The sequence below is a fragment of the Ctenopharyngodon idella genome, chromosome 17 (genome assembly GCF_019924925.1).
Source record: "Ctenopharyngodon idella isolate HZGC_01 chromosome 17, HZGC01, whole genome shotgun sequence".
Lineage (NCBI taxonomy): Eukaryota > Metazoa > Chordata > Actinopteri > Cypriniformes > Xenocyprididae > Ctenopharyngodon > Ctenopharyngodon idella.
The window spans coordinates 7,997,251-8,019,351 of NC_067236.1; the positions used below are offsets into that span (position 1 = coordinate 7,997,251).

The 22,101-nt window shown below is 38.6% G+C and overlaps 2 protein-coding genes across 10 annotated transcripts in view; one reads left to right on the top strand and one right to left on the bottom strand.

The window, feature by feature from the left end:
• The window catches only part of kcnh1a (potassium voltage-gated channel, subfamily H (eag-related), member 1a), a 66,239-nt gene that overhangs the window by 21,987 nt on the left and 22,151 nt on the right, over positions 1-22,101 (top strand). For all 9 annotated transcript variants that reach the window (XR_007926005.1, XR_007926004.1, XM_051868955.1 and 6 more), the window contains 2 exons: positions 17,564-17,763; positions 20,922-21,174. Coding sequence is in view for 7 of the 9 variants with exons in the window: in XM_051868955.1 (XP_051724915.1) it covers positions 17,564-17,763; positions 20,922-21,174 (453 nt within the window). In the remaining 2 variants the exon portion in view is untranslated. The remainder of the gene's footprint in view (positions 1-17,563; positions 17,764-20,921; positions 21,175-22,101) is intronic.
• The window catches only part of hhat (hedgehog acyltransferase), an 80,971-nt gene continuing 61,712 nt past the window's right edge, over positions 2,843-22,101 (bottom strand). The window contains exon 13 of the mRNA XM_051868973.1: positions 2,843-2,959. The gene's annotated coding sequence lies outside the window, so the exon portion shown is untranslated. The remainder of the gene's footprint in view (positions 2,960-22,101) is intronic.

The following is a 22,101-nucleotide window of genomic DNA, read 5'->3' on the forward strand; positions in this document are numbered from 1 at the left end:
TCTCAACACCGTGAAGTATTCGTGTTTTGCTGTGTTTGATTGATTGCTTAACTTCCTCTCTTTGTTTTCAATTTCATTTGCGCAAGCGCACCAGGCATTAATGTTCCTCACGTGTTCTCAGACTGCATGTGCACAGGTTGTGATGTCACAAAAGGGCGAAGGCTTATGAATATTGATTAGATTATGTGCAAACATGATGTTTTAATGTTTTGATAAATAGTCTGTGTGATGTACAGTATCAGGTCTTTTTCAGATTGTTTGATAATTTCCAAGTCAAAAGTGAAATGTAAATTAAAACATTATGACCAAAAGTCATAAAAATACGATAAGCTATAATTTTCTAGCACACTGAGATCCTATGTTCTCACTGCACAGTGATCTAATGGAGCTATCATTATTGTTGAGTTGTTGAGTCAAATTCACACACTATAAATGTGCACTACAATATGAATAATTTTTCTTTGTATTTTCAATCAATTTCACAAGCTGTACAAGATTTCTATGAGTGTATTCTCTCAAAGCTGACCAATTAACAACATAAACAACCAAACAACCAACCTCAATTTGCTTTTATGCAACATTTGGGAGCAGGTCAATTTGAAAAAGGCGACACACTAACAATAAACCAGCATCTGACAAATACTGCCAAAGCTGTTCTCCATGAAACTTTGTAAAGACAACTGAAATGAAATTAAAATCTCATTTAGTTGATACAGACAGCCTCAAACAAAACTTGAGAATATACAGTCAAAACAAAATTTATTCAGACACCTTGAACATTTCATTCATTAATACAGTTTATTCACTGTAGTTTAAAAAAATGGTAATAAAATATGACAAGATCTCAGAGTTAAACTGTGTCAGAAAAAAAAAAAAAAATCTTAATTATGTCAGATAACACTTAAGCAAAACATGGTCAGGTCAAAGTGTCTGAATAATTTTTGGTTCCAAATTTTTATCAATTTTAATGGTAGCCCACTGTATGAAGAATTTTTGGGTATAACATGTCACAGTTTACTTTATTTTGCTATCCTCACTTACATAAATGAACTATAGTGTCCTGCACCCACTAGTAAAAATATATCAAAAATGTCTGAATAATTTTTGGTTTGACTGTATTTCAAACATTCTGTTCTAAACGCTGGCAAATACAGTGAATAGTTGTTCGCTGATGCAAAGCCATCATAAATACTCCAATCATAAATACTGCAAACGTGCGAGAATTGTCAGGCTGTGTTCTCAGAGGAAGACGAAGAAGAACAGGTTCAAATACAAAATGTAATCCAAATTTAATCCAAACAGGCAAAGGGCAGATACAACACAACGTAGCAAGACGGTGAACGGATAAAGAACTGAACACAAACAGGAACTTATATACACCAAGGGAGATTAACTAATGATGTGCAGCTGTGATGGTGGTTAGTGTCCATAGTAACTGATGAGTGGCGGGAACTTAGAACAAGGGAGCACATGTGACAAGAGAAAACCAAAACAAACAGAACATGAGGGTGACTGTGACATTACATCCCCCTCCGGCGAGACGCGTCCTTGCGCCGTAAAGGAACATCCACGGGGAGGGCCGGAGGGGGTTCTGGAGGCGGGCAAAGTGATGGTGAAGGAGGAGTGGTGAAGGGACGACGATGATCCCCTGGTGGCGTTGGTGGTAGACCGCCGATGGCACAGACCCAGAGCTCCCCAGTACCGACAACCCGCAGCGGAGACGAGGGAGGGAGGAGTCTAGGTGGTGACGTGGCTGACAGCAGCTGGGGGGCGACCGACAGAGGCGTGGCCAATGGATCCGCCGGCACAGACGGAGAGGTGATGGAGTCGCTGGTACTGGAGACCCAGGCGATGTCGTGGCGACGACCGTCGAAGGCGTAGCCAGAGTACCCGAGGGCTGAGGTGGATCCGGTGTGACCGAGGACAGAGGCGACACCGAGGGGAAGGAGGAGCCCGCTGACGTCGTAGGGGTGGAGGGACGGAGTGCAGCGGACGGACTGCAAGTCCGTGACGGAAGAGGAGCGACGACGGACCAAGGGGGAGCCGGCAGGACGAGGGAACCTGGAGGAACCGGAAGTCCGATGGTCTCCGGTGAAGCCGTAGGTGGGAGGAGCCCCGACAGAGCCGACAGGTCGACAAGCCGAGATGGAACGAGGATCTCAGAGGCCAGAGGCGGAGCCACAGGATCCTCAGGTGTTGGCGCTGCAGGTGGACACACGACCTGTGGCTCGACGTCAGAGCGGGGCTCCCACGGAGACGGCGCAGGGCTGTGGACCTCCGGCAGCTGCATGGTTGGAGGAGTGGCTGAGCTCTGGGGTGATGGAGGAGGTGAGGATATCGACAGCGTAACGGTGAGTAATATACAGTCCTTACAGTCATTAGTATCGTTCAGAAACAATGATGAAGATGATGCTGGGTGGGAAAGGGTGGGAGATGGAACTTCCTCCCTGAAGTCGATCACCCAGTCCTCATCCTCCGTTGTCGTGACTCCCTTGTCTGCTGATGTCGCTGGCCCACACCCCTGGTCAGACTTGCGGTAGGGCTGCACATCCAGGGCGAGGGTCAGCTCTGTCCTCTCTTCCTCGGGTTCTGGCTGACGCGTCGTGGCGGGTGCTGGCTCACCGTCTGCGGGGGGCACACGCAAGTTTTCCGCAGTCAAGGGTGTTGCTACGGGCTCTGGGTCTGGCTGTGCTCCAGATCGGGGCGCGACGCTCTCCAGACACCGAATGACAGTTTCTCTCCAGTTCAGTCCGGTGGTGTCTGGGAGGTCGAGGCGTTGGTGGAAAATAGCCCCAATCCGGAACAAGGTCTTGAGGGTCTCGTCGTCCAGGGAACTGGTGACGGCCAAACAAATAAAATCTTTAACGAAAGAAAAAAGGTCTGGGTTCTCCTCAGCCCGGACGAGCATTATTGCCCTCTCGTCTATTTCGGGCGGTCCGTTCATCTGTCAGGCTATGTTCTCAAAGGAAGACAAAGAAGAACAGGTTAAAATACAAGGTAATCCAAGTTTAATCCAAACATGCAAAGGGCAGATACAACGTAGTAAGACGGTGAACGGACAAAGAACTGAACACAAACAGGAACTTATATACACCAAGGGAGATTAACTAATGATGTGCAGCTGTGATGGTGGTTAGTGTCCATGGTAACTGATGAGTGGCGGGAACTTAGAACAAGGGAGCACATGTGACAAGAGAAAACCGAAACAAACAGAACATGAGGGTGACTGTGACAAGAATGATGAAAGTTACAATTTACTATTAAATGTAGAAGCAATGTATTTCATTTACACAAAGTACTGCAGCTGTATTGTCATGAATTTGACAATTAAAGCTTTTCACTTAAAGTTTGATGATGTTATTTTAACAATGGTACAGCATGTGTGTCATCACAGGCAGATGAAACAATTTGTGGTGTTATGTTTTAAGGGATGAAAATTATATCCTGAAATAAAGACTAAAAAAGTCAAGTCACTTTAAAAAAAACTAAAACAAATAAAGTACAAAAAGCAAAATGGAAATAAAAAACCTTCAAACTTCAGCCAGAACAGTGACTTTGAAATTTATGAGCTGATAAAACTGGCAAGAATATTTGATGATCCTGATCCTCTGACACCATCAGTATCAGAGTGAACAGAACGTGTCAGCCAGAAATAGGAAGCTAAAATGTACCTGAACGGCTGTTCTGTTCTTTATTGCCTAAGTGAATGTGAGCCTGTTTTCCAGTAGATTTGGTGCTTAATCAATTTAACTTGGCCAAATTCCCCGGAATCCTAACCTTTCAACTGACAGTAATACGGATTTACAGTGTTTGCAAACGTGAAATGGAAAGAGCTCTCACTCACCCTGCCGTCACATGGCCCTTTGTAGGCAATGATGCAAGTTCAATTGGAAAGCGGAGATGTCAAGATATTAAATATTCTGTCACATGTTCCTGTAATGGAGTCACAACCACAGGGAATCTTTTGACAAGGACTCGTTTCATCTGATCAAATACACTTTCTTTTCCTCTTCCCCTCTTTCTTTCTCTCTTTCTGTTACACCTCGCTCATTCCCAGACATAATCAAAGAACAAACACAACAAATAGACACACGTAAGGACTTTTCACGCTGAGCTTTCAAACACCGCTTTTAACCCCGGGTAAAGGAACATTTCACACTTGTAATTTAGAAGTGGAGTTAGCACTGCTTTTTACCCGGTGTTACGAAACCCTAGAGCAGGGTTAGCACCCCTTTTGCGGTGTTAAATGATGTTTATTAACAAAGGTCAGGAGGAGCATGTTCAGATAATTAACCTAATTACACGTGAGGAGCTTATTCAGTTAATCAACTCAATTAGCATCAGGAGGTATATATACAGCAGACTTACCTCCGTACTATGACAGTTTTCCAGCATCCCTCCACCACCCCATCTCCTCACTATTATAATATATATATATATATATATAATTATTCCTATCCCAAACTGGCCAAATTCCGAGCTTGGAGCCTTCCCCTCGGACAGCACGCCAAGTACGCATAACCTTTACTCTACTTAATTATATGTAAGTGCGAACTCGTCAACCCCACATTGTGGTGCCAAACTTGTACTGTGTGAATGTAAAATGAAAAATGTCAAATAGTGACTGAAAATGCGACAATTGGAGGGAAGAAGAGATTTTCTTTCTTACCTTTATAGTTCAAAAAGTCCATTCAGATAAAAAAAAAACTTGAAAGTATAGTCAGTAATGGAGCTGTTATGTAAACATATCATGTACGGCGTTCGTCCAGTCGGTGACACTGACACCACAAAATGCAAATAAGGACGTTAACCCAGGGTTTAGGAATGTACAGTATGAAAAAATGGTGTATGAATACCCAGGATTAATTGTTGACCCCGGGTAAATTATGAGCAATGTGAAACGTGAAGCAAGATTCTGGGGGTTTACAATGACCCATGGTTGCTAGTGTGAAAAGTGTGCCCTATAGATCCTTAATACTTAACACAGAAACCTCAATAATGTTGACAACAAAGACAGTGTACATATAAATAACCCTAAACAATCCATTAAAGACACAAGGCAATCCATTAAAGACACAGACTCTTATTAATGAGTGCAGTACCTAATGAGGATAATTGGTGCTTCTGAACAAACAGATTAAATGATGCTATCAGTCATGGCATGGATGCATTAGTTATGGCTGATTAGAATACGAGAGAGATTTGAATTTTTTAGGGGTCAGTATTAGGGCTAAATTGTTGTGTTTCATTTGTGAGATGATTTCTATTGAATTAGTGATGAATGATAAATATGTTTGAATCAGTGAGGAATAGATGAATATTAAATCCGAATTTTAGAGATTTAATATAGTTTTGTAACATAAATTGCAGTTTTCCAATAATAATTTATACAGCCTCTGTTCAAACTTTCCTTTGTGGATAATTTTTACATTATTTTTGCATTTTTCACTTTATATAAATTTTAGATCTACGTTTGAAAATCTCCCTTTGACTTGCAGAATGTTCAGCGCTCAAAATGTACCTGAACGTGTTTGATCATAACATTTGCATACAGAATTGCAACTAACTATTATTTTGAACTAACGATTATTTTTTCGATTAATCGGATAAAAATCCTAATTTTATTTTATTTTTTTATTGACAAAAAAACACACTATTGCACATCCTGCCCAATGTACCTCAAACAAATGTGCCAACTGAATGCTATAAAAACATACAGTGCTTAATTTATTAGACTACATGTCATAATAAAGAGAGAACACAAATATTTTTATTAGGCATATCAAAAACAACTAAATAGTCATTATTCAGACATAATATCAAAAAAACCTTAAAGTCTCTGTTGTTATTGACTGTAATTGGGCATCTGAAAAAAACAACAACTATAAAGTCCTTTACTTTTTTCGTGCCTTTCTTGTAAAACAGTAAAATGGAAAATTCATGGATAACAACAATAATTATATTTTAGCATTAGAAATACTAGTGTGACTAAATAGCTTACTTACACTGGTGGATTAACCATTACAGAAACATGAAAAATGATTTTAGTAATCACCAATACTGATAGTTTAGGGGAGCTGTGGCAGAAACCTTACATTTTGTGGCAGAGGTCTAATACATTTGTTAAGCACTGTATAGTGAATATAGTGTAAATCTCTACATTAAAAAATAAAGTAGTAATAAAGATAATAAAGAAAAACAAAAACTCACTGTTAACCAACAGGCAAGATAAATGTTCTGCAGGAACACACACATTCACTCTGGACACAATTACCTTTCTTTATCCTGTAAATATGCTATAAGAAACGTCTTGCATTTATATTCAATTAGATGTTGTTATCCCTGTACAGTTACTACTCTCATAAAATATTTGAATGACATGTTGACTTTTAAATCTAAATTTAACTTTAAACAACAGATATTTCAGCTAAATGAATATTTTTGGGCTGAATATTAATTGTCTCCCTCTACCGAGTTCGTCTGTCTGACACGGGTGCACGCGCCGGCGCTCAATCAGTAAAGTTTGAAGTTTAACGCAGACTGTCAGGACGAACATTTATGTGAAATGTAAATGCTCGTGTGAATTTTTAATGTTTACAGATAAGGATATACTGTAGCTGTAGAACTTTTTACGCTGAGGACGCACATGCATCTGTCAAAGCGGCCTGACAGGGCAAGCCATTATGCTAATGCATTAGCTTGAAGCTTAAAACAAAGAATTCTAATGTTTTGGGCAGCTTGGATCACGTACCTTTCCTGCAGCAGCTCACTCTGTTTCCTCCACTATTTTTAGATGCATTTTTGTCCATAGAAATGCATTACTCAGTGCTGTAATTTGACGCGACTGGCGGAAGTCTTCCATGCACGGTGGGCAGACCCGACTAATCGTTAATGAGAATCGTTGTCGATGATTTTCATTATTATCGATTTTATCTAATAGTTTATGCAGCCCTAATCTAGTGTTGTCACAGTACCAAAAGTTGGTACCAATACCAGTAAAATTGGTTCTTTGTACCAATTTCGGTACCATAGCAAAAAGTATTGTAACTATTTTCATTTAATAGTTTTTAATATTTGACAATAAAAACTTTATCATCAATGAAGCTGATATCATTTAAGGTCAGCCACGGCACAAGCTCACTAACTGAGTGAAAATTCCTACGTCCTACGCCTTCCCCATTCAACTTATGGAAAAAGTGTAACTGACGCAATGGCAGTTTAAACTTTCTTTGTACGTTGAATATGGAAAGCGGTCTGGTGGAAGCTAAATATTTTACTTCATAACTTGTTAAATATGGATATTTTTTTTGTACACAAATGCATCGCTTCGCTTCAGAAGGCCTTTATTAACCCCCCGGAGCCTTGTGGAGTATGTTTATGATGGATGGATGTGGATGGAAGCACTTTCTTCAACTCATACTCGTGACCCCTGTTCACTGCCATTATAAAGCACGGATGTGTCAGGATATTTAGTAATATTTCTCCGATTGTGTTCATCAGAAAGAAGAAAGTCATATACACCTAGGATGGCTTGAGGGTGAGTAAGGCTTGGGATATTTTCATTTGAAAGTGAACTAATCATTTGAAAATTTCATTTGAAAGTGAAAGATTCTGACTCACTTAAACGGCTCTGATTGGCCATTGCGTTCACGCACTCAACAAACATTTCTGTGATTGGCTACAATGCTCAACGCTGCAAAAACACGTTATGAATAGAAGCATTTGACACTCTTCCAGAGCGCTCACACCAGTATGAAAGTAGCCGCCTATCAGAGGACACCGGATTGACCTGGTATTTGGTACTATCGGCACTGCAGAAAGGCATAACATTTTTAATATGCAGGTGCCGACTTGCCACCAACGTACCGGTACTTTTGACAGCAATTAATTTTCTACAGAAAAAGCCTAAAACTTCAATTTACCCAAAGCTTTAACACTACTCTATTGCTGCGATTCAAGCACTAGTATTTTCTTCAGAAAATGCACATCTAGTTATTTGAGAGATCATAAATTTTAGATTTTGAATATGATTTCTTGAATATACATGATATTGTTTGTTACTGTGAGTAGTGAGTATTAAGTATTCACTATTTGAATTGATTTGAAACAAAGCTATACTGTATATTGTGTAGTCAAAGCAAATGAGTGATAAAGAGAAATAGAGGGGGAGAGATGGAGGGAAGAGCATAAGTATAATGCTGGCAGTACAATTAATCATCTGCTCTAATCAAATTACACTAACACAGGCTTATCTCCTCCACCCCATGTTTTTCTTCGCTCTACCACTACCCCCCTCTCTCTCCATCTCTGGCAGCAGCCCAGCTTAAGCAGACGGCAAGATGTTTCGTCTTTTACCGAAACAGTGTTACGAATATGTCATGCCAAGACAATTGCCGCATCACTTTTCTAATGACCGGAGCAGGTGGAAAAACATCAGGGCTGCAAAACTTTGTGAAAAATATATACGTTTCTGCTAACGAGTCCTGCTTTACAGTACAGTCACAGGACAGTCCCCCTGGGGTTTAGTGCTGATTTTTGCTCTTTTTCTAATGACTTGCACTTGTGTGCTTGCATGTTTTAAACAGAGCACACAGAAAGCCCACGAGTACAAACACAGATTGTTTGATGGATTTAAGACTGCTTTATGAAGGCAAGTAAGATTAATGTGGTTCTGTGCCATTGTTTCCACTCTAAATCACATGCTCTTTATGCTGTTTCCTGGTTTGAGTTGTTGTGTACATCAGAAGGAACAGAATAACCCGAATGTGACTATTTTTAGAAAAGATGTTAAATTCATGAAACCTCAGCTTTAGCTGTGCTAAGGGGAACAGCAAATGAGAGTGTGAAGGAGAGAAGAGGCAGAAAGTGGATTGAGGGATTTTAATGTGTCAGTCATATAGTTTTAGTGACCAGTATCTTATTCTAGTGGTCCAACTCTGCACATTTTGCATGTCTCCCTAATCAAACACACCTGATTCAACTCATCAGCTTGTTAATAGAGGCTTCAAGACCTGAAATGGTTGTGTCAGATTAGAGAGACATATAAAATGTGTACTGTTGGGGGTACTCCAGGACCAGGGTTGGAAACCAGTGACCTATTCAATCACATTTTGATCTGTCATAGTGAAAGATTATGGAAAATGTCTACTTTTAAGAGTAATGTTAAAAAATGACCTTACAGTCATGAGAGCTGCACAAGATAATAGACAGTAAAAAGACAGATTTCTTTTTTTCTCTCTCTCTGCACTGAAAACCTTAAAGGGACAGTACACCCAAAAATGAAAATTCTGTCATCATTTATTCACACCTCCTGTTGTTCCAAACCAATGGAACACAAAAGGTGAATTTGCGAAAAATATCCTGGACATTCTTTTTGTTAAAGGTGCTCTATGTAAGAATGACAGCTAGTGGTTGAAATGGGTACTGCAGTCCAAATTCAAAATATTGTTTGCCCCACCCCCTCCTCCTCAGACTCGACGCTCTCGTGGGTTTCCAGTTTGAAGACACGCAACAGGAGCGAGATCAATTGACATTGTAAGGCGAGGAGACTTACACACTGTAAGATAATTAGTTGATTTATTGATTTATGAGGAGTTGATATCATGTTTTAATATGCTCCTGTTCATAGAGATTTTTAGCTGAGGCTTTTTATGTCGGGTAGAATCTGCGATCTCTGACCCAGTTTGTTTGCTGGCTTCCATGGCTACAAATTCGCTGCATGTGTTTTCCGCCAACTGGCAACCCGGGGTGGAGAAATACTATTGGGTACAATGGCAACGTGCGGTCTTGCACAGACCAAAACAAAAAGAGAAACTCTGACACGGAACGCAAATTTCAAAGTAAAATAACTGGCCGTAGCAATGGTTTTTAGAGAAACGAATATGTGAACTCAGCATGTTTAATAAATATCTGCAAGCATATTATGGTATTTTTATGCTTTAGTACAGTCAAAAACTTACATAGAGCACCTTAAAACAATGAATGTGAATAAAGACTGGGGCTATCAAGCTTTAAAATGACAATGAAACATCAAAACAGAACTCCACATGACATCTGTGCAAGTCTTTGACGAAATTACCAAATTTTAGTTAATTGTTCACTAAAAAAATCCACTGCAGATCTGATTTCCATATTGATGAGAGTTTATTACAGAAGAAAAAAAAAAAAGTTTGAATGATTCAGACATTGATGAATTGGACTGATTTGGTTCTTGAGTTCAACTCATTGACTCAGACTGATCTCAGTGATGTGAAATTTCTCTGTTAACGATAGAGTTAACAAATAGGGCCCTATTTTAATAATCTCAGTGCATGGTCTGAAGCGCATGGCGCAGGTGCACTTAGGGCGTGTCCGAATCCACTTTTGCTAGTTTAACGATGGAAAAATGGTCGGCGTGCCAGGCGCATGGTTCAAAAGGGTTTTACCTATAGTGCTTTCACACCTGAGCGTTTGTTTCAGAACCTGGTGCATTTTCTCCCTTGGTTCGGTTCATTTAGGCATATGTGAACACAGCAATCACGCTCGGATCCACACCAAAACAATCGCTCCAATTGCAAACGAACTCTGGAGCGGTTCGCTTGAGATGTGAAATTAACAAACAAACCAAATGATATCAATATTCACAACGGGAAATGTGTTATATAAAAAGCTGTAGTGTCTGATTCTGTGAGTGAGCACATTAGTTACTGTATTTGAAAACCAAAGAGCGCCTCTTCATCCTAAAATGTTGTGTAATTGCGCTTCTCCGTGCAAGAATGCTGTCCCGACGAAGCCTTGTTTCCAGCTCTTCTTGCAATATAGCATTCATATAGGCTAGTGTTTGCGTGTGTCTCGACTCTATACAGTGCTGGGAGATCCAGAGAGAGTGCGTTTGAATTTGTTGCAGTATTAATACGAATGTATTAATAGTATATAATAGATAGTATATAATTTAACAGCGGGAAAGATGGATATATTTGGATAGTGTTTGCATGTGTCTCAACAGTTAATAAAGCCACAATTAGTTAATGAAGCTAACTTGTCAATCATTTTGATGGATGATGCTGAGAAAACTCTAACCAATAAGACGACAGTTGTACTCACATGTGACTTGCATAAACACATTTTGGTATGATGATTTGAAATGTTGCCTTGTGAAAGCGAACCGAACCAACAAGAAAATGCAACATTGTAACAAATTTAGTCCCTGTTTCGGAACAAAACAAACAGTCCATAGGTGTGAAAACGCCCTTAATGAGTCATGGGTGTGTTTTGGGCGTAATGTGCAATAAACCAATCAGAGTCTCATATTACTAACGTGCCCTTAAAATAACAAATAAATAAATAAATACTGTGCTATTGCCATTAGATCAGGTTTTTGTTGGTCAATGGCGCAGTCAATTTCAGTTGCCTCAAAATAGCAATGTGCTAACAATGCACCTTAACACACCTCGTTTTCAGAATAGCATGCCCATGTGCGAACAGATGGGCGCTATTGAACAACGTGGAGCTGGATGTGAAAATGATAACTTAATCTGGCTGAAACTAGCAAAAAACACTTGCGTCACGCTTGGCGTCGCATTGCGCCGGGTGTGTAATAGGGCCCATAAAGTTAATTGAATATTTAATAAATATCAACTTGACAGTACATTTGAAAATGTCAGAATAATTTAAACATGTGATATGAAATATAACCATCACATCATTCAGTCAAGAGCTGCCTAGACAATCCATGCAATTTCAAAGATCAAAACACTCAAGAAATACCAACACTTTCTCAGTCACAATCACACCATTAAAGAGCGTACATCAGCTATGTTAATGTAAAGCGAGGGTGTGTGATGAGCTGCCTGGCTTATTTGTTCATTTGTTAATGAATATTCATCTATCTCTGCAATGAAAAACCGTTGTGAGTGAGTGTGTGCGTTTGATTCGACAGGACAGTTCATGTTGAACCGTGAAATCAGTTAAAGTTGAACTTTGAGATTGCAGGGTGAACAAACACCCACCCTGTGACCTCACACACTGATACATCTGGACGTGTCTGTGTCCTATGTATCGTGTCAGACCATCTAGAGTGTGTGTCTGTGTGTGTGCTCAAGTTTTCAGTAGGAAAGTCGCTGTCAGCTCCATTCCACGTTCTTGTCACCCTGAAGCCAAATCTGTCCCCAGATCAGCAAAGACTGTCACACTGCATATCTGTACATCACCGATTTCACACACATACACATACAAGACTCGTACACTCTAATAATAATGGCTGGGGTCCCAGAAAAATGGCAGCTGGGTAGTTGACAAGTACGGAAGCCCTAAACGGCCATGGATTATTATTTTTTTCTATCTTGTTTTGTCGTGATCACGACTTAATTTTCTCGTGATCTTGAGATAACAAAAGTTGTTTTGTCGTGATCACGACTTAATTTTCTCGTGATCTCGAGATAACAAAAGTTGTTTTCTCGTGATCACGACTTAATCTTTACACAAAAATTACACAAATGTGCCAACAGTTGTCAGTATATTACCAAATATAACTGATGATGAGCGGTAAATTTCCACTTTACTGTATTAGTTCATATTGGCCCAGATTGTACGAGTTTCGGACAGAGAGAGTCTTCGTGATCGCTTTATTTTGTGCAGTATTGTGTGCGTTAAGTAATTAACTTAACTGTTAAATGCTTGAATATGATTATTTTGCTTGAAAGTGTATCTGTTATCGTTCTGACTAGTGCATGACTTACCACAGTTTCACGACCGCAATAGTTCGGTGTGATACTAAACTTATTGCTTATTAAAACTAATTTTGATTTCACTATAGTATTCTGTTTGCACCTTATTGTGTATCTTTAAGACGCCATTTTAATCATCGCAGTTTCAGTGTTCGTTTCACTCACTCAATGTATATTGATAAGAAATATGATTTATAGCCTATGTCATTTAATTCAGTGATAGTGTGTAACCTATTTTCTACATTGTGGAAACAACACACATAAACACTCTTCTCAAACAGCATCCCAAGATTGTTTAAAGTTTTGTTTTTTGGAAATCTGGAGTAGTGCACCTCTTTTTAATGGAAACTGGAGTAAGACAGTTTAATGATATCACAGCCTATCCTACATGACGAATAAAAATAACAAACACATTATGTAATATAATTTTATTTCAAACGAAAGAGGAAAATAAAGTGGGTTTAATCTAATAATTTATAGAATAATCTGGCATCTTTCTGAAGGTACTCTGGCTGCGCTTGAGATGTTGAATGCTCTGTTGATCATTAATGTTAATTACACAAATAAAATGTTTAGCGTACATTTATTGAACAGTGATTGATTAGCCTATATGTATTTATTTATTGTAAACTTTATTATTAAGTGAAGTAAACATTTTGCTGAAATATCCACAAGATATAAGAGAGCATGATTTATCCGTCGATCAGATGCGCGTGAAAGTTGTGTTCGTTACTATAGCAACAGTAGAATCCGGGTACAGTGTGTTTCAGAATCAATCACTGTAAAAAGAACTTTTATGTCGAGATCACGAGAAAATTAAGTCGTGATCACGACAAAACAAGATAGAAAAAAATAATAATCCATGGCCGTTTAGGGCTTCCGTAGACAAGTAATAAAAAGCCTTGAACTTTTTTCAACATCTGCAGTAGTTTGGAAGTGTGCAAACTTTAAATGACAGTATTATTATAAATGACTAGTTAAAGTCACAGTGTTTAAAATTGCAGTGTTTATTATAAATGAATTATCCGTGCACTTTTTTATTATTATTAATGTGCCCTCATAATCTTTAATCAAAATAACTTCCCCTCCCTTGTGCAACAAAATCTCTTCTCTGATGACATGTTTATCAGCGCAAGGACGGGACAACCTGTCACGACCTGACATCAATAACAAATGACAATGATCCAATCAATTCCTGATTGACAAAATGTTTCAAGAAGCTGTTTTACTAATATATACGCCATAATAGGGAAGAAAAGACTATTGCAATTTCCATTTTGTGCCGACTTTAAAGAGATAAATAGCAGAAATGATTGCTCAAATTTTAGCTTTTTTAATTCAAAGAAGTTCACCTCATCATTTACTCACCGTCATGTCATTCAAAACCTGTTATTTATTTCTTCTTCTGTGGAACACAAAAGAATAGGGTGACCAGAATTCTCATGGTGGAATATGGGACGGGTGAGCAAGGGGTGGGAAATATGACCATGATATGAGAAATGTTATTTCACTATATATATATATATATATATATATATAATTATTGTTATATAAAAAAGAACTTTACAAATTACAAACAATACAACAAATATGATAGAGATACAAATGAAATAAACTTGTTTTTCAGATACAGTAGGTTTATTTACCATGTATACATTTATTTAACATCTTTTGTTGTTTGATTAACATTAATGACAGACAAATATTTAATTAGGCTACTGTCCCTTTAATTTATGGACGTAATATTCTGACACACATCCAGTTTTCACCCACCTGTTTACGTCTACTTAAGCCATATCCTACTGTATTTACGTGAGATACTCCACAGGATGGACATTTTGACAACTATGTATGCATTTGACCATTCAGGCTAAAGGAGAACTGATCGCGCGCTGTCTGAGAGAACTGGGATTGCGTAAGGAAAGAGAGAGAGCGCTTCTGGTGTGTGTCAGCGCGATTCCGCCTATCCCGCCTTCACTAACGGCAAGTTAATCGATAACCTTATGATTGGATGGTAATTTTGCTCTAGACGAATTGATTGGGTTGTTCTCGCGTGACAGAACACTACTAGGCTACTACCAGAGATCGTATTATTATAGAGAGATAATAGGGTCTGTATCTCTTACCATTGGAGAAAGCGTAACGGCTAACTTAATCACGTGCGGCACCTCTCAGCCTATCGTGTCGCCGTTCAAAACTCCTCCTTATGTACCGCCAATGCTTACGCCAGTTAGCATTAGCCGTTACGGTTTTTTGGCTAAAGGTTGCAGGCTTGCTTTCCAGTGGCTTTGCTACCACTACTCGTTCACGAAATTTAGGAAAGTTAAAATACGGGACAAAACATGATTTTTTTTTTTTTTTTTTTTTTTTTTTAATAAATCGGGACACTAAAATAGAGCTGAAATTACGGGACTGCCCCGGGGAAAACAGGACGTCTGGTCACTCTACAAAAGTATTTTGAAGAATCTTCACAAAGATCTTTTTATTACATAGTGACCATCTGTCATAAACAACAACAACAACAACAACAACAAAAACACGCTATAAAAGGGGTCAGTATATGTGGATCATTGAGCTGAACACGAGAACCAGATTGGTCCGATATGTGAATGAATAGTTCTTTTGAGCCAGTTGATCCAGTTCACAAATCAGTCTGACTTCGGCTTTTGAGTTAATAGCTCACTGGAGGGGAAGATTATGACTAAAAATAATGACTTCAATTTCTTTCTGTTTCTCACACAAAACTTTAAGAAGAGATTTGGAATAATAGTAGAGCATGAATCACTACAAACTGTCATTGTACAGAAAGAGCTGTGCAAATATTCTCTCTGTGTTCCACAAAAATAAATAACAGCAGACAGGTTTGGAATGACATGAGGGTGAGTAAATGATGACAGAACCTTTATTTGTATATGAACTATACCTTTAATAAATCATGGCAGTGTTTCCTGAGGTTATGAGACAGACATGAGTGTAGAGTAATGGCAGCTCATAATTCTTATCTGAAGGTATTTAGGAGGAGATTCACACACACATACACATACACTTAGAGTCCGTACATGCGTAATTAGATTTCCTTCTGTGTGCAGAGCCATTACAGGCCAACTAATTCAGTTTAAAAGAGACAATCACTCGCCTTTATTGAATTTTCTTCTTTCTGTCCTGTGCTTTCACTCATTCACAATTCACTCTGTCATTTATCATCATCATCACTGTCTCTCTCTCTTCTGAAGCTGGTAACTTCTGGAATATTTTTTTCTACGTAGCTTTTGTAATTGCTAACTACACAATGTGTGTCAGATGCAGAACACACACACACACACACAACCTTTCAAAAGTTTGGGGTCATTAAGATTTTTTAATGATTGTCAGGAGTCTCCTATGCTCACCAAGATTGCATTTCTTTGATCAAAAATACAGTAATATTGTGAAATATAATTGCAATTTATAATAACTGTTTTAATATATTTTAAAGCTGTATTTTCAGCAGCCATTACTCCAGTCTCTGGTGTCACAATATCCTTCGAATATGCTGATTTGGTGTTTCCAAAACATTTATTATTGTTTTAAATAGTGAAAACAGTTGTGCTGCTTAAAGGGTTAGTTCACCCAAAGATGAAAATTCTGTCATTAATTACTCACCCTCATGTTGTTTCACACCCGTAAGACCTTCGATCATCTTTGAGACGCAAATTAAGATATTTTTGATAAAATCCGATGGCTCAGTGAGGTCTGCATCGCCAGCAATAACACTCCCTTTTTCAATGCCCAGAAAGCTACTAAAAACATATTTAAAATAGTTCATGCGACTACAGTGGTTCAACCTTAATATTATAAAGCGACGAGAATACTTTTTGTGCGCCAGAAATAACAAAATAGCGACTTTATTCAACAATATCTAGTGATGGGCGATTTCAAAACACTGCTTCATGAAGCTTCGAAGCTTAACGAATCATTTGTTTCAAATCAGTGGTTCGGAGCGTGTATCAAACTGCCAGAGTCACGTGAACTATTGAAGTTTCAAAACACTTACGACGTAACGAAGCCTCATTTACTTAAATCATTTTGGCGCTCTGAACCACTGATTCGAAACAAATGATTCGTAAAGCTTCGAAGTGTTTTGAAATCGCCCATCACTAGATATTGTGGAATAAAGTCGCTATTTTGTTATTTTGGCGCACAAAAAGTATTCTCGACGCTTTGTTTATCGGCATTGAAAAAGGGAGTGTTATTGCTGGCGATGCAGGCCTCACTGAGCCATCGGATTTTATCAAAAATATCTTAATTTGTGTTCTGAAGATGAACGAAGGTCTTATGGGTGTGGAACAACATGAGGGTGAGTAATGACAGAATTTTCATTTTTGGGTGAACTAACCCTTTAATATTTTTGTGGAAACTGTTATACATTTTTTAAAATATTCTTTGATGAAAGTTTGAAAGTTAAAAAAAAAAAAAAAAAAAAGCATTTGAAACAGAAATCTTATTTAACAGCCTCTGTCACATTTGATCAATTTAATGTGTCCTTGCTGAATAAAAATATTAACTTTAAAAATAAATAAATAAATCTTACAAACCCAAACGTTTGAATGCTAGTATATCTATATCTGTTTAAAAAAATGTTATTTGAGGCTTCTTTCATTTTCTTTCTTGCAATCTATTTTTTTATTTGCGTTAATAAATTATTATAAATTATTTAAAAAATTACTTTAAATATTTTTAATACTTATCTTTGACTTTTGAAGACCACAGTATGTATATAATTAACATTTTATTTGGGATTTATTTCAATTATTCTGTGCCTCCTATGTTGTCACTTAATCCAAAAAGTTTATTTCTCCCTTTCTCTCTCTTTCTTATAGCTCTCCTCTATGCCACCATCTTCGGTAATGTGACGACTATCTTCCAGCAGATGTATGCCAACACTAACCGCTATCACGAGATGCTTAACAGTGTGCGGGACTTCCTCAAGCTGTACCAGGTTCCCAAAGGCCTGAGCGAGAGGGTTATGGATTACATCGCCTCCACCTGGTCCATGTCCCACGGTATTGACACTGAAAAGGTGAACACACTGTATGACTAACTTCAGTTGGCCAGCATGCAACTCTGCACACCTCGCAGCAGCCACCCTCCTGTCTATCGTGTGTGCGTGTGTGTGTGTTATTCGCTTCTGCTCGGTCTTGTGTGAGTGTCTGGCTAAGTATTTTTAAACATTAGTGTGATTCTTTAGCAAGATGCTTTCTCACGCTGTGTGTTTAGACTCGTCCTGTCGTTTATACTCAAACCACAGGAGGGAAACAGCATGACTCTGTGGATATGATGTTCCCGTTGGGCGGACATTGTCAGAATGCTCCAGCTGTCTCCTTCTCTCTCTCTCTTGTGATTTAGCCGTCTCATCACACATAGACTCACACGGTCCTCCCCAGAGCCAGCCTCCATGTCTCTGTGACAACCACATGCAGAAAGGGAGATGCTCTGGAAAAGTGAGGGGCTGCTGAGAATGGCAGCTCAGGGACATATCACACACTAATGCGCTCAGATGCACACATACACACCGGCACACGTGTCCTGTACCTCTGTCTCTCTGTGTCAGCCTCCCAGTATGCTTCATTGGCATGACAGTAAACATAAATTTGGTTGGCCATGAGACTGTGGTTATAAAAATAATTAGGGCTGTCAATTTAATGTGTTAATTTAGTACAATTAATATAATTTTTATATAAAAAGCAATAAAAAATTAATGCATTTAATCATGCCCCTGGCTAGTGAAAGCAGTGCATTCAAAAACAGCTGGAAGTTGAACTACTTTTTACTTGACAACTCAGCTCATAAAAAAATAGAAAAATTATAACAATAATTGTTAGTTTTTTTGGCCTATTTGCATGTTATCAGATTTTGGGATATATCCATTCCAATCAACAGCTCTCATAATAGCATGTAAATGGATATGACTATGCTAATGTACTTGGTCTTGGCGGACTACATCTGCTACACACTCTGCTGCTGCAGAGCAAGTATGGAATTCCTACTGTCATTAGATACACATAAGGGCCATTCACACTGTGCTTAATCCCTGGTTATAGTCATTCTAAACACCGCCTTTAACCCCGGGTAAAGGAACATTTCACACTTGTAATTCAGAAGCAGGGTTAGCACCACTTTTTACCTAGGGTTATGAAACCCAGGCGTTAACCCTGCATTGTGGTGCCAAACTGTGTGAAACAATGTGGTGTTACATTACAGCCAAAGGCTTAGCACCAGACAACCAATCGGGTACTCATATTTGCGTGCTTTAGACAGTCGCAGAAACACTGCACGTTGTATATAAACAGTAAATTCAGTGTTTGACACGAAAAATGTCAAATGCTGACAGAAAACACGACAATCTGAATGAAAAAGAGACCGTTTCATTCTTACCTTTATAGTCTGTCCATTCAGTAGAGCTGTGTAAACAGGTTGCGTGCTGCATTCATCCAATCAATCACAGTGACACCACAAATATGCAAATAAGAGCGTTAACCCAGGGTTTAGGAATGTACAATGTGAAACGTCAGCTTATGAATACATAAGGAATAATTGACGATGAATTCTTAGAAAATAATGCACACCGGAGGTGGTAATGCGGCCACGACGCAAAGCGGATGTGCATTATTTTCTAAGAATTCAACGGCCTGGAGTCAATTATTCCACTTATAGTACGGTTACCACACCTCAAGACACTGTTCCAATGTTGTATTTCAAGACATTTGTCAGGTTTTTGTCCTTAAAACACTCTTGTGTGTGGGACTAATTTCTTACGCATCTCATCCCAAGCCTCCGTTGCTAATTCCAAAACGTCATTTCAAAACTAGTAACGAAGGCTTGAGCCTTGATAGCAGAATAATGCTGTTGATACAGTTATTAATGCGGTTAGAGAGAGAGAGAAAGAGAATAAGCAGCATATGTGAATTAGCCTACCTGATCTGTGCGTCTCTAACAGCAGCAGTGTCTCTACTAATAGCGAAACTATTAAAGTTTATCTCAAGAACCGCAGTTATTACCTCGCTGGTGAGTCATGTGTCTTAAGTTGCTAAACTATTTTCCTCTGATTAATTTGAGTGCGAGTGTCTGTACGATACAGTACGTGTGTACGTTTGAAAGAGAGAGAGAGAGAGTGCGCGAGAGCTTTCAGGACACAATAAAACGTATTTTGTGGCAAAAACCATGACAATAATTTGTCATTTTCATCCTATTGTTTACTATATTTATTTGCTTGGTCTGTGTCGTTGTGGGTTTTGGTTCTTTTGCAGTTGTCGGCTGTAAGGACCTATTGAGATAACTGAAATCATTTGGCGAAGTGATATGGAACTGCAATGCAGTCGAGACCTGCTAGAACTACTTTAGCCGTGCGTTTCCCTGAAAATAATTGCACATCTTACTCATCTATAATCACTCAGCTCCTTGATGAGGTGGAACTCTTCTTCCTCTCTCTCTCTCTACACAATCTCGGGATTGGATGTACCCAATATTTCCTCTTTTTAAGAAGAGAGGACAACTAAATCATGCTCACTGCTTGAAGACTCCATTTTGTATTGTTTTGCGAATTTTTCGCAACAGATTCATTAATAGGCATCGGACTCAATGTGCGAGGTCTCTGTGCGTGACGAATTTTTAGGATCATGAATACGAAAAAACGCATACGAAATTTTCGGACTCAGTGTGCAAAGGCCTTAACTAGCCTATTTCAAGTGTGAAAAGCCCTAAAGATGTGAGCATGTAAGATATGCTGCTGCATGAATAGGCATACTTGAATTCCGTAGCAGATTGAAACAGGTGTAGCTGGGGGAGGACCAGACTTTTTCATTGTTGAGCAAGCAATCTAGTTGACTGCAGAATCGACAGAATCAGCATGTGCCATGTAAATTATGTGACTGCCGAAAGACTCCTCAGCCTGCGCCTTCTAGAGTTTCATGACTGAACTAGATATTTCATTTTGACATTCTAACAGATTTCATTTATTTTTATGTATGCAACAAGGACAAAGCTTTTTGTTGAATATATATCATCAAAGATATTGATGATATAAAGAGAGGCGCAAATGATTAGTGTTTATAATCTAGTCTCTTGCTTGTTGCCATTTGTATGTACTGCATGAAAGTATGACATGGCCCCTGTAAATCAAGTGATGTTGCAGCAGAATAACCACTTAAATCTGACATTTCTCTCTCTATCTCATTGCAGGTTTTGCAGATCTGTCCCAAAGACATGCGTGCGGATATATGCGTGCACCTGAACAGGAAGGTTTTTAAGGAACATCCTGCTTTCCGTTTGGCCAGTGACGGCTGTTTGCGGGCCCTGGCCATGGAGTTCCAGACCATCCACTGTGCTCCAGGTGATCTAATCTACCATGCGGGCGAGAGTGTGGACAGCCTATGTTTTGTGGTGTCAGGGTCACTGGAGGTCATCCAAGACGACGAGGTTGTCGCCATTCTGGGTAAGAGAATATTAGGTACTAGGTATGGATATGGACTTATTTTGGATATAATTTTCTTTGATATATTTTTAGCACAGGTGCAATAATTATCTTTAGCAGTTTGCACATCATGACTTTTGACTACTCAATTTCGACCATTCGCAAGGCTGAATTATGCTGTTAGAGTGTTCAAAACTAATTTCTTCTACAGACTCATGGAGATGAAGACAGAATCCATCTGTCTTAGGTTTAGTTCCCTATGGAAGGATTATTTGCATCCACAGAGCTTTTATGTGATCATATATATGACACAGACTGTCACACCCACTCCTCCACACTGTGCTATCCTTCTCCCTTTTGTTTCTTTCCACATCATGAACCCGTATCCTCTTTGATCAAGGTGTTCATCTCCTTCTCTTCCACATTCAGGGAACATAAAAAAAATGAACAGGAAAAAGTTGTGAAATTGTGAGCATAATGCATGTTAAATAATGCAAAATATGGCCTAAGCTGATGATAAAAAATAACAATAAAACAATTTTTTAAAAGCAAGTTCAAAAGCATGTTTTTAAGATCATCTCTAAGTATCAGTTCATCCTTTTCTGGCAATAATTGAGTTGGAAGTGTTCCAGCTTGCTTGCTGTAGACTTTTTTGTCTTTTGTTCAAAAACATTTTCTCTGCAGCACAATGAACTGTAAGATTTATAGCATCATAAACACCTGTGTTTTTAAATAAATACTTAGCGAAACAGATAATGTCATAATGCTATAAACACTAACATTCTCTCATGTTGGCTCTGTAATATTTTATTCACTCAATCAAATGACAAAAAACAAATAGAAATTGAGTAGTCATGATACCAAAATATACCAACTTTGATATCAGAGTAAAAATAGTAAATGCGCTAATGAACAAACTATTTTATCCTGACTTGCTCCTCCAAAATA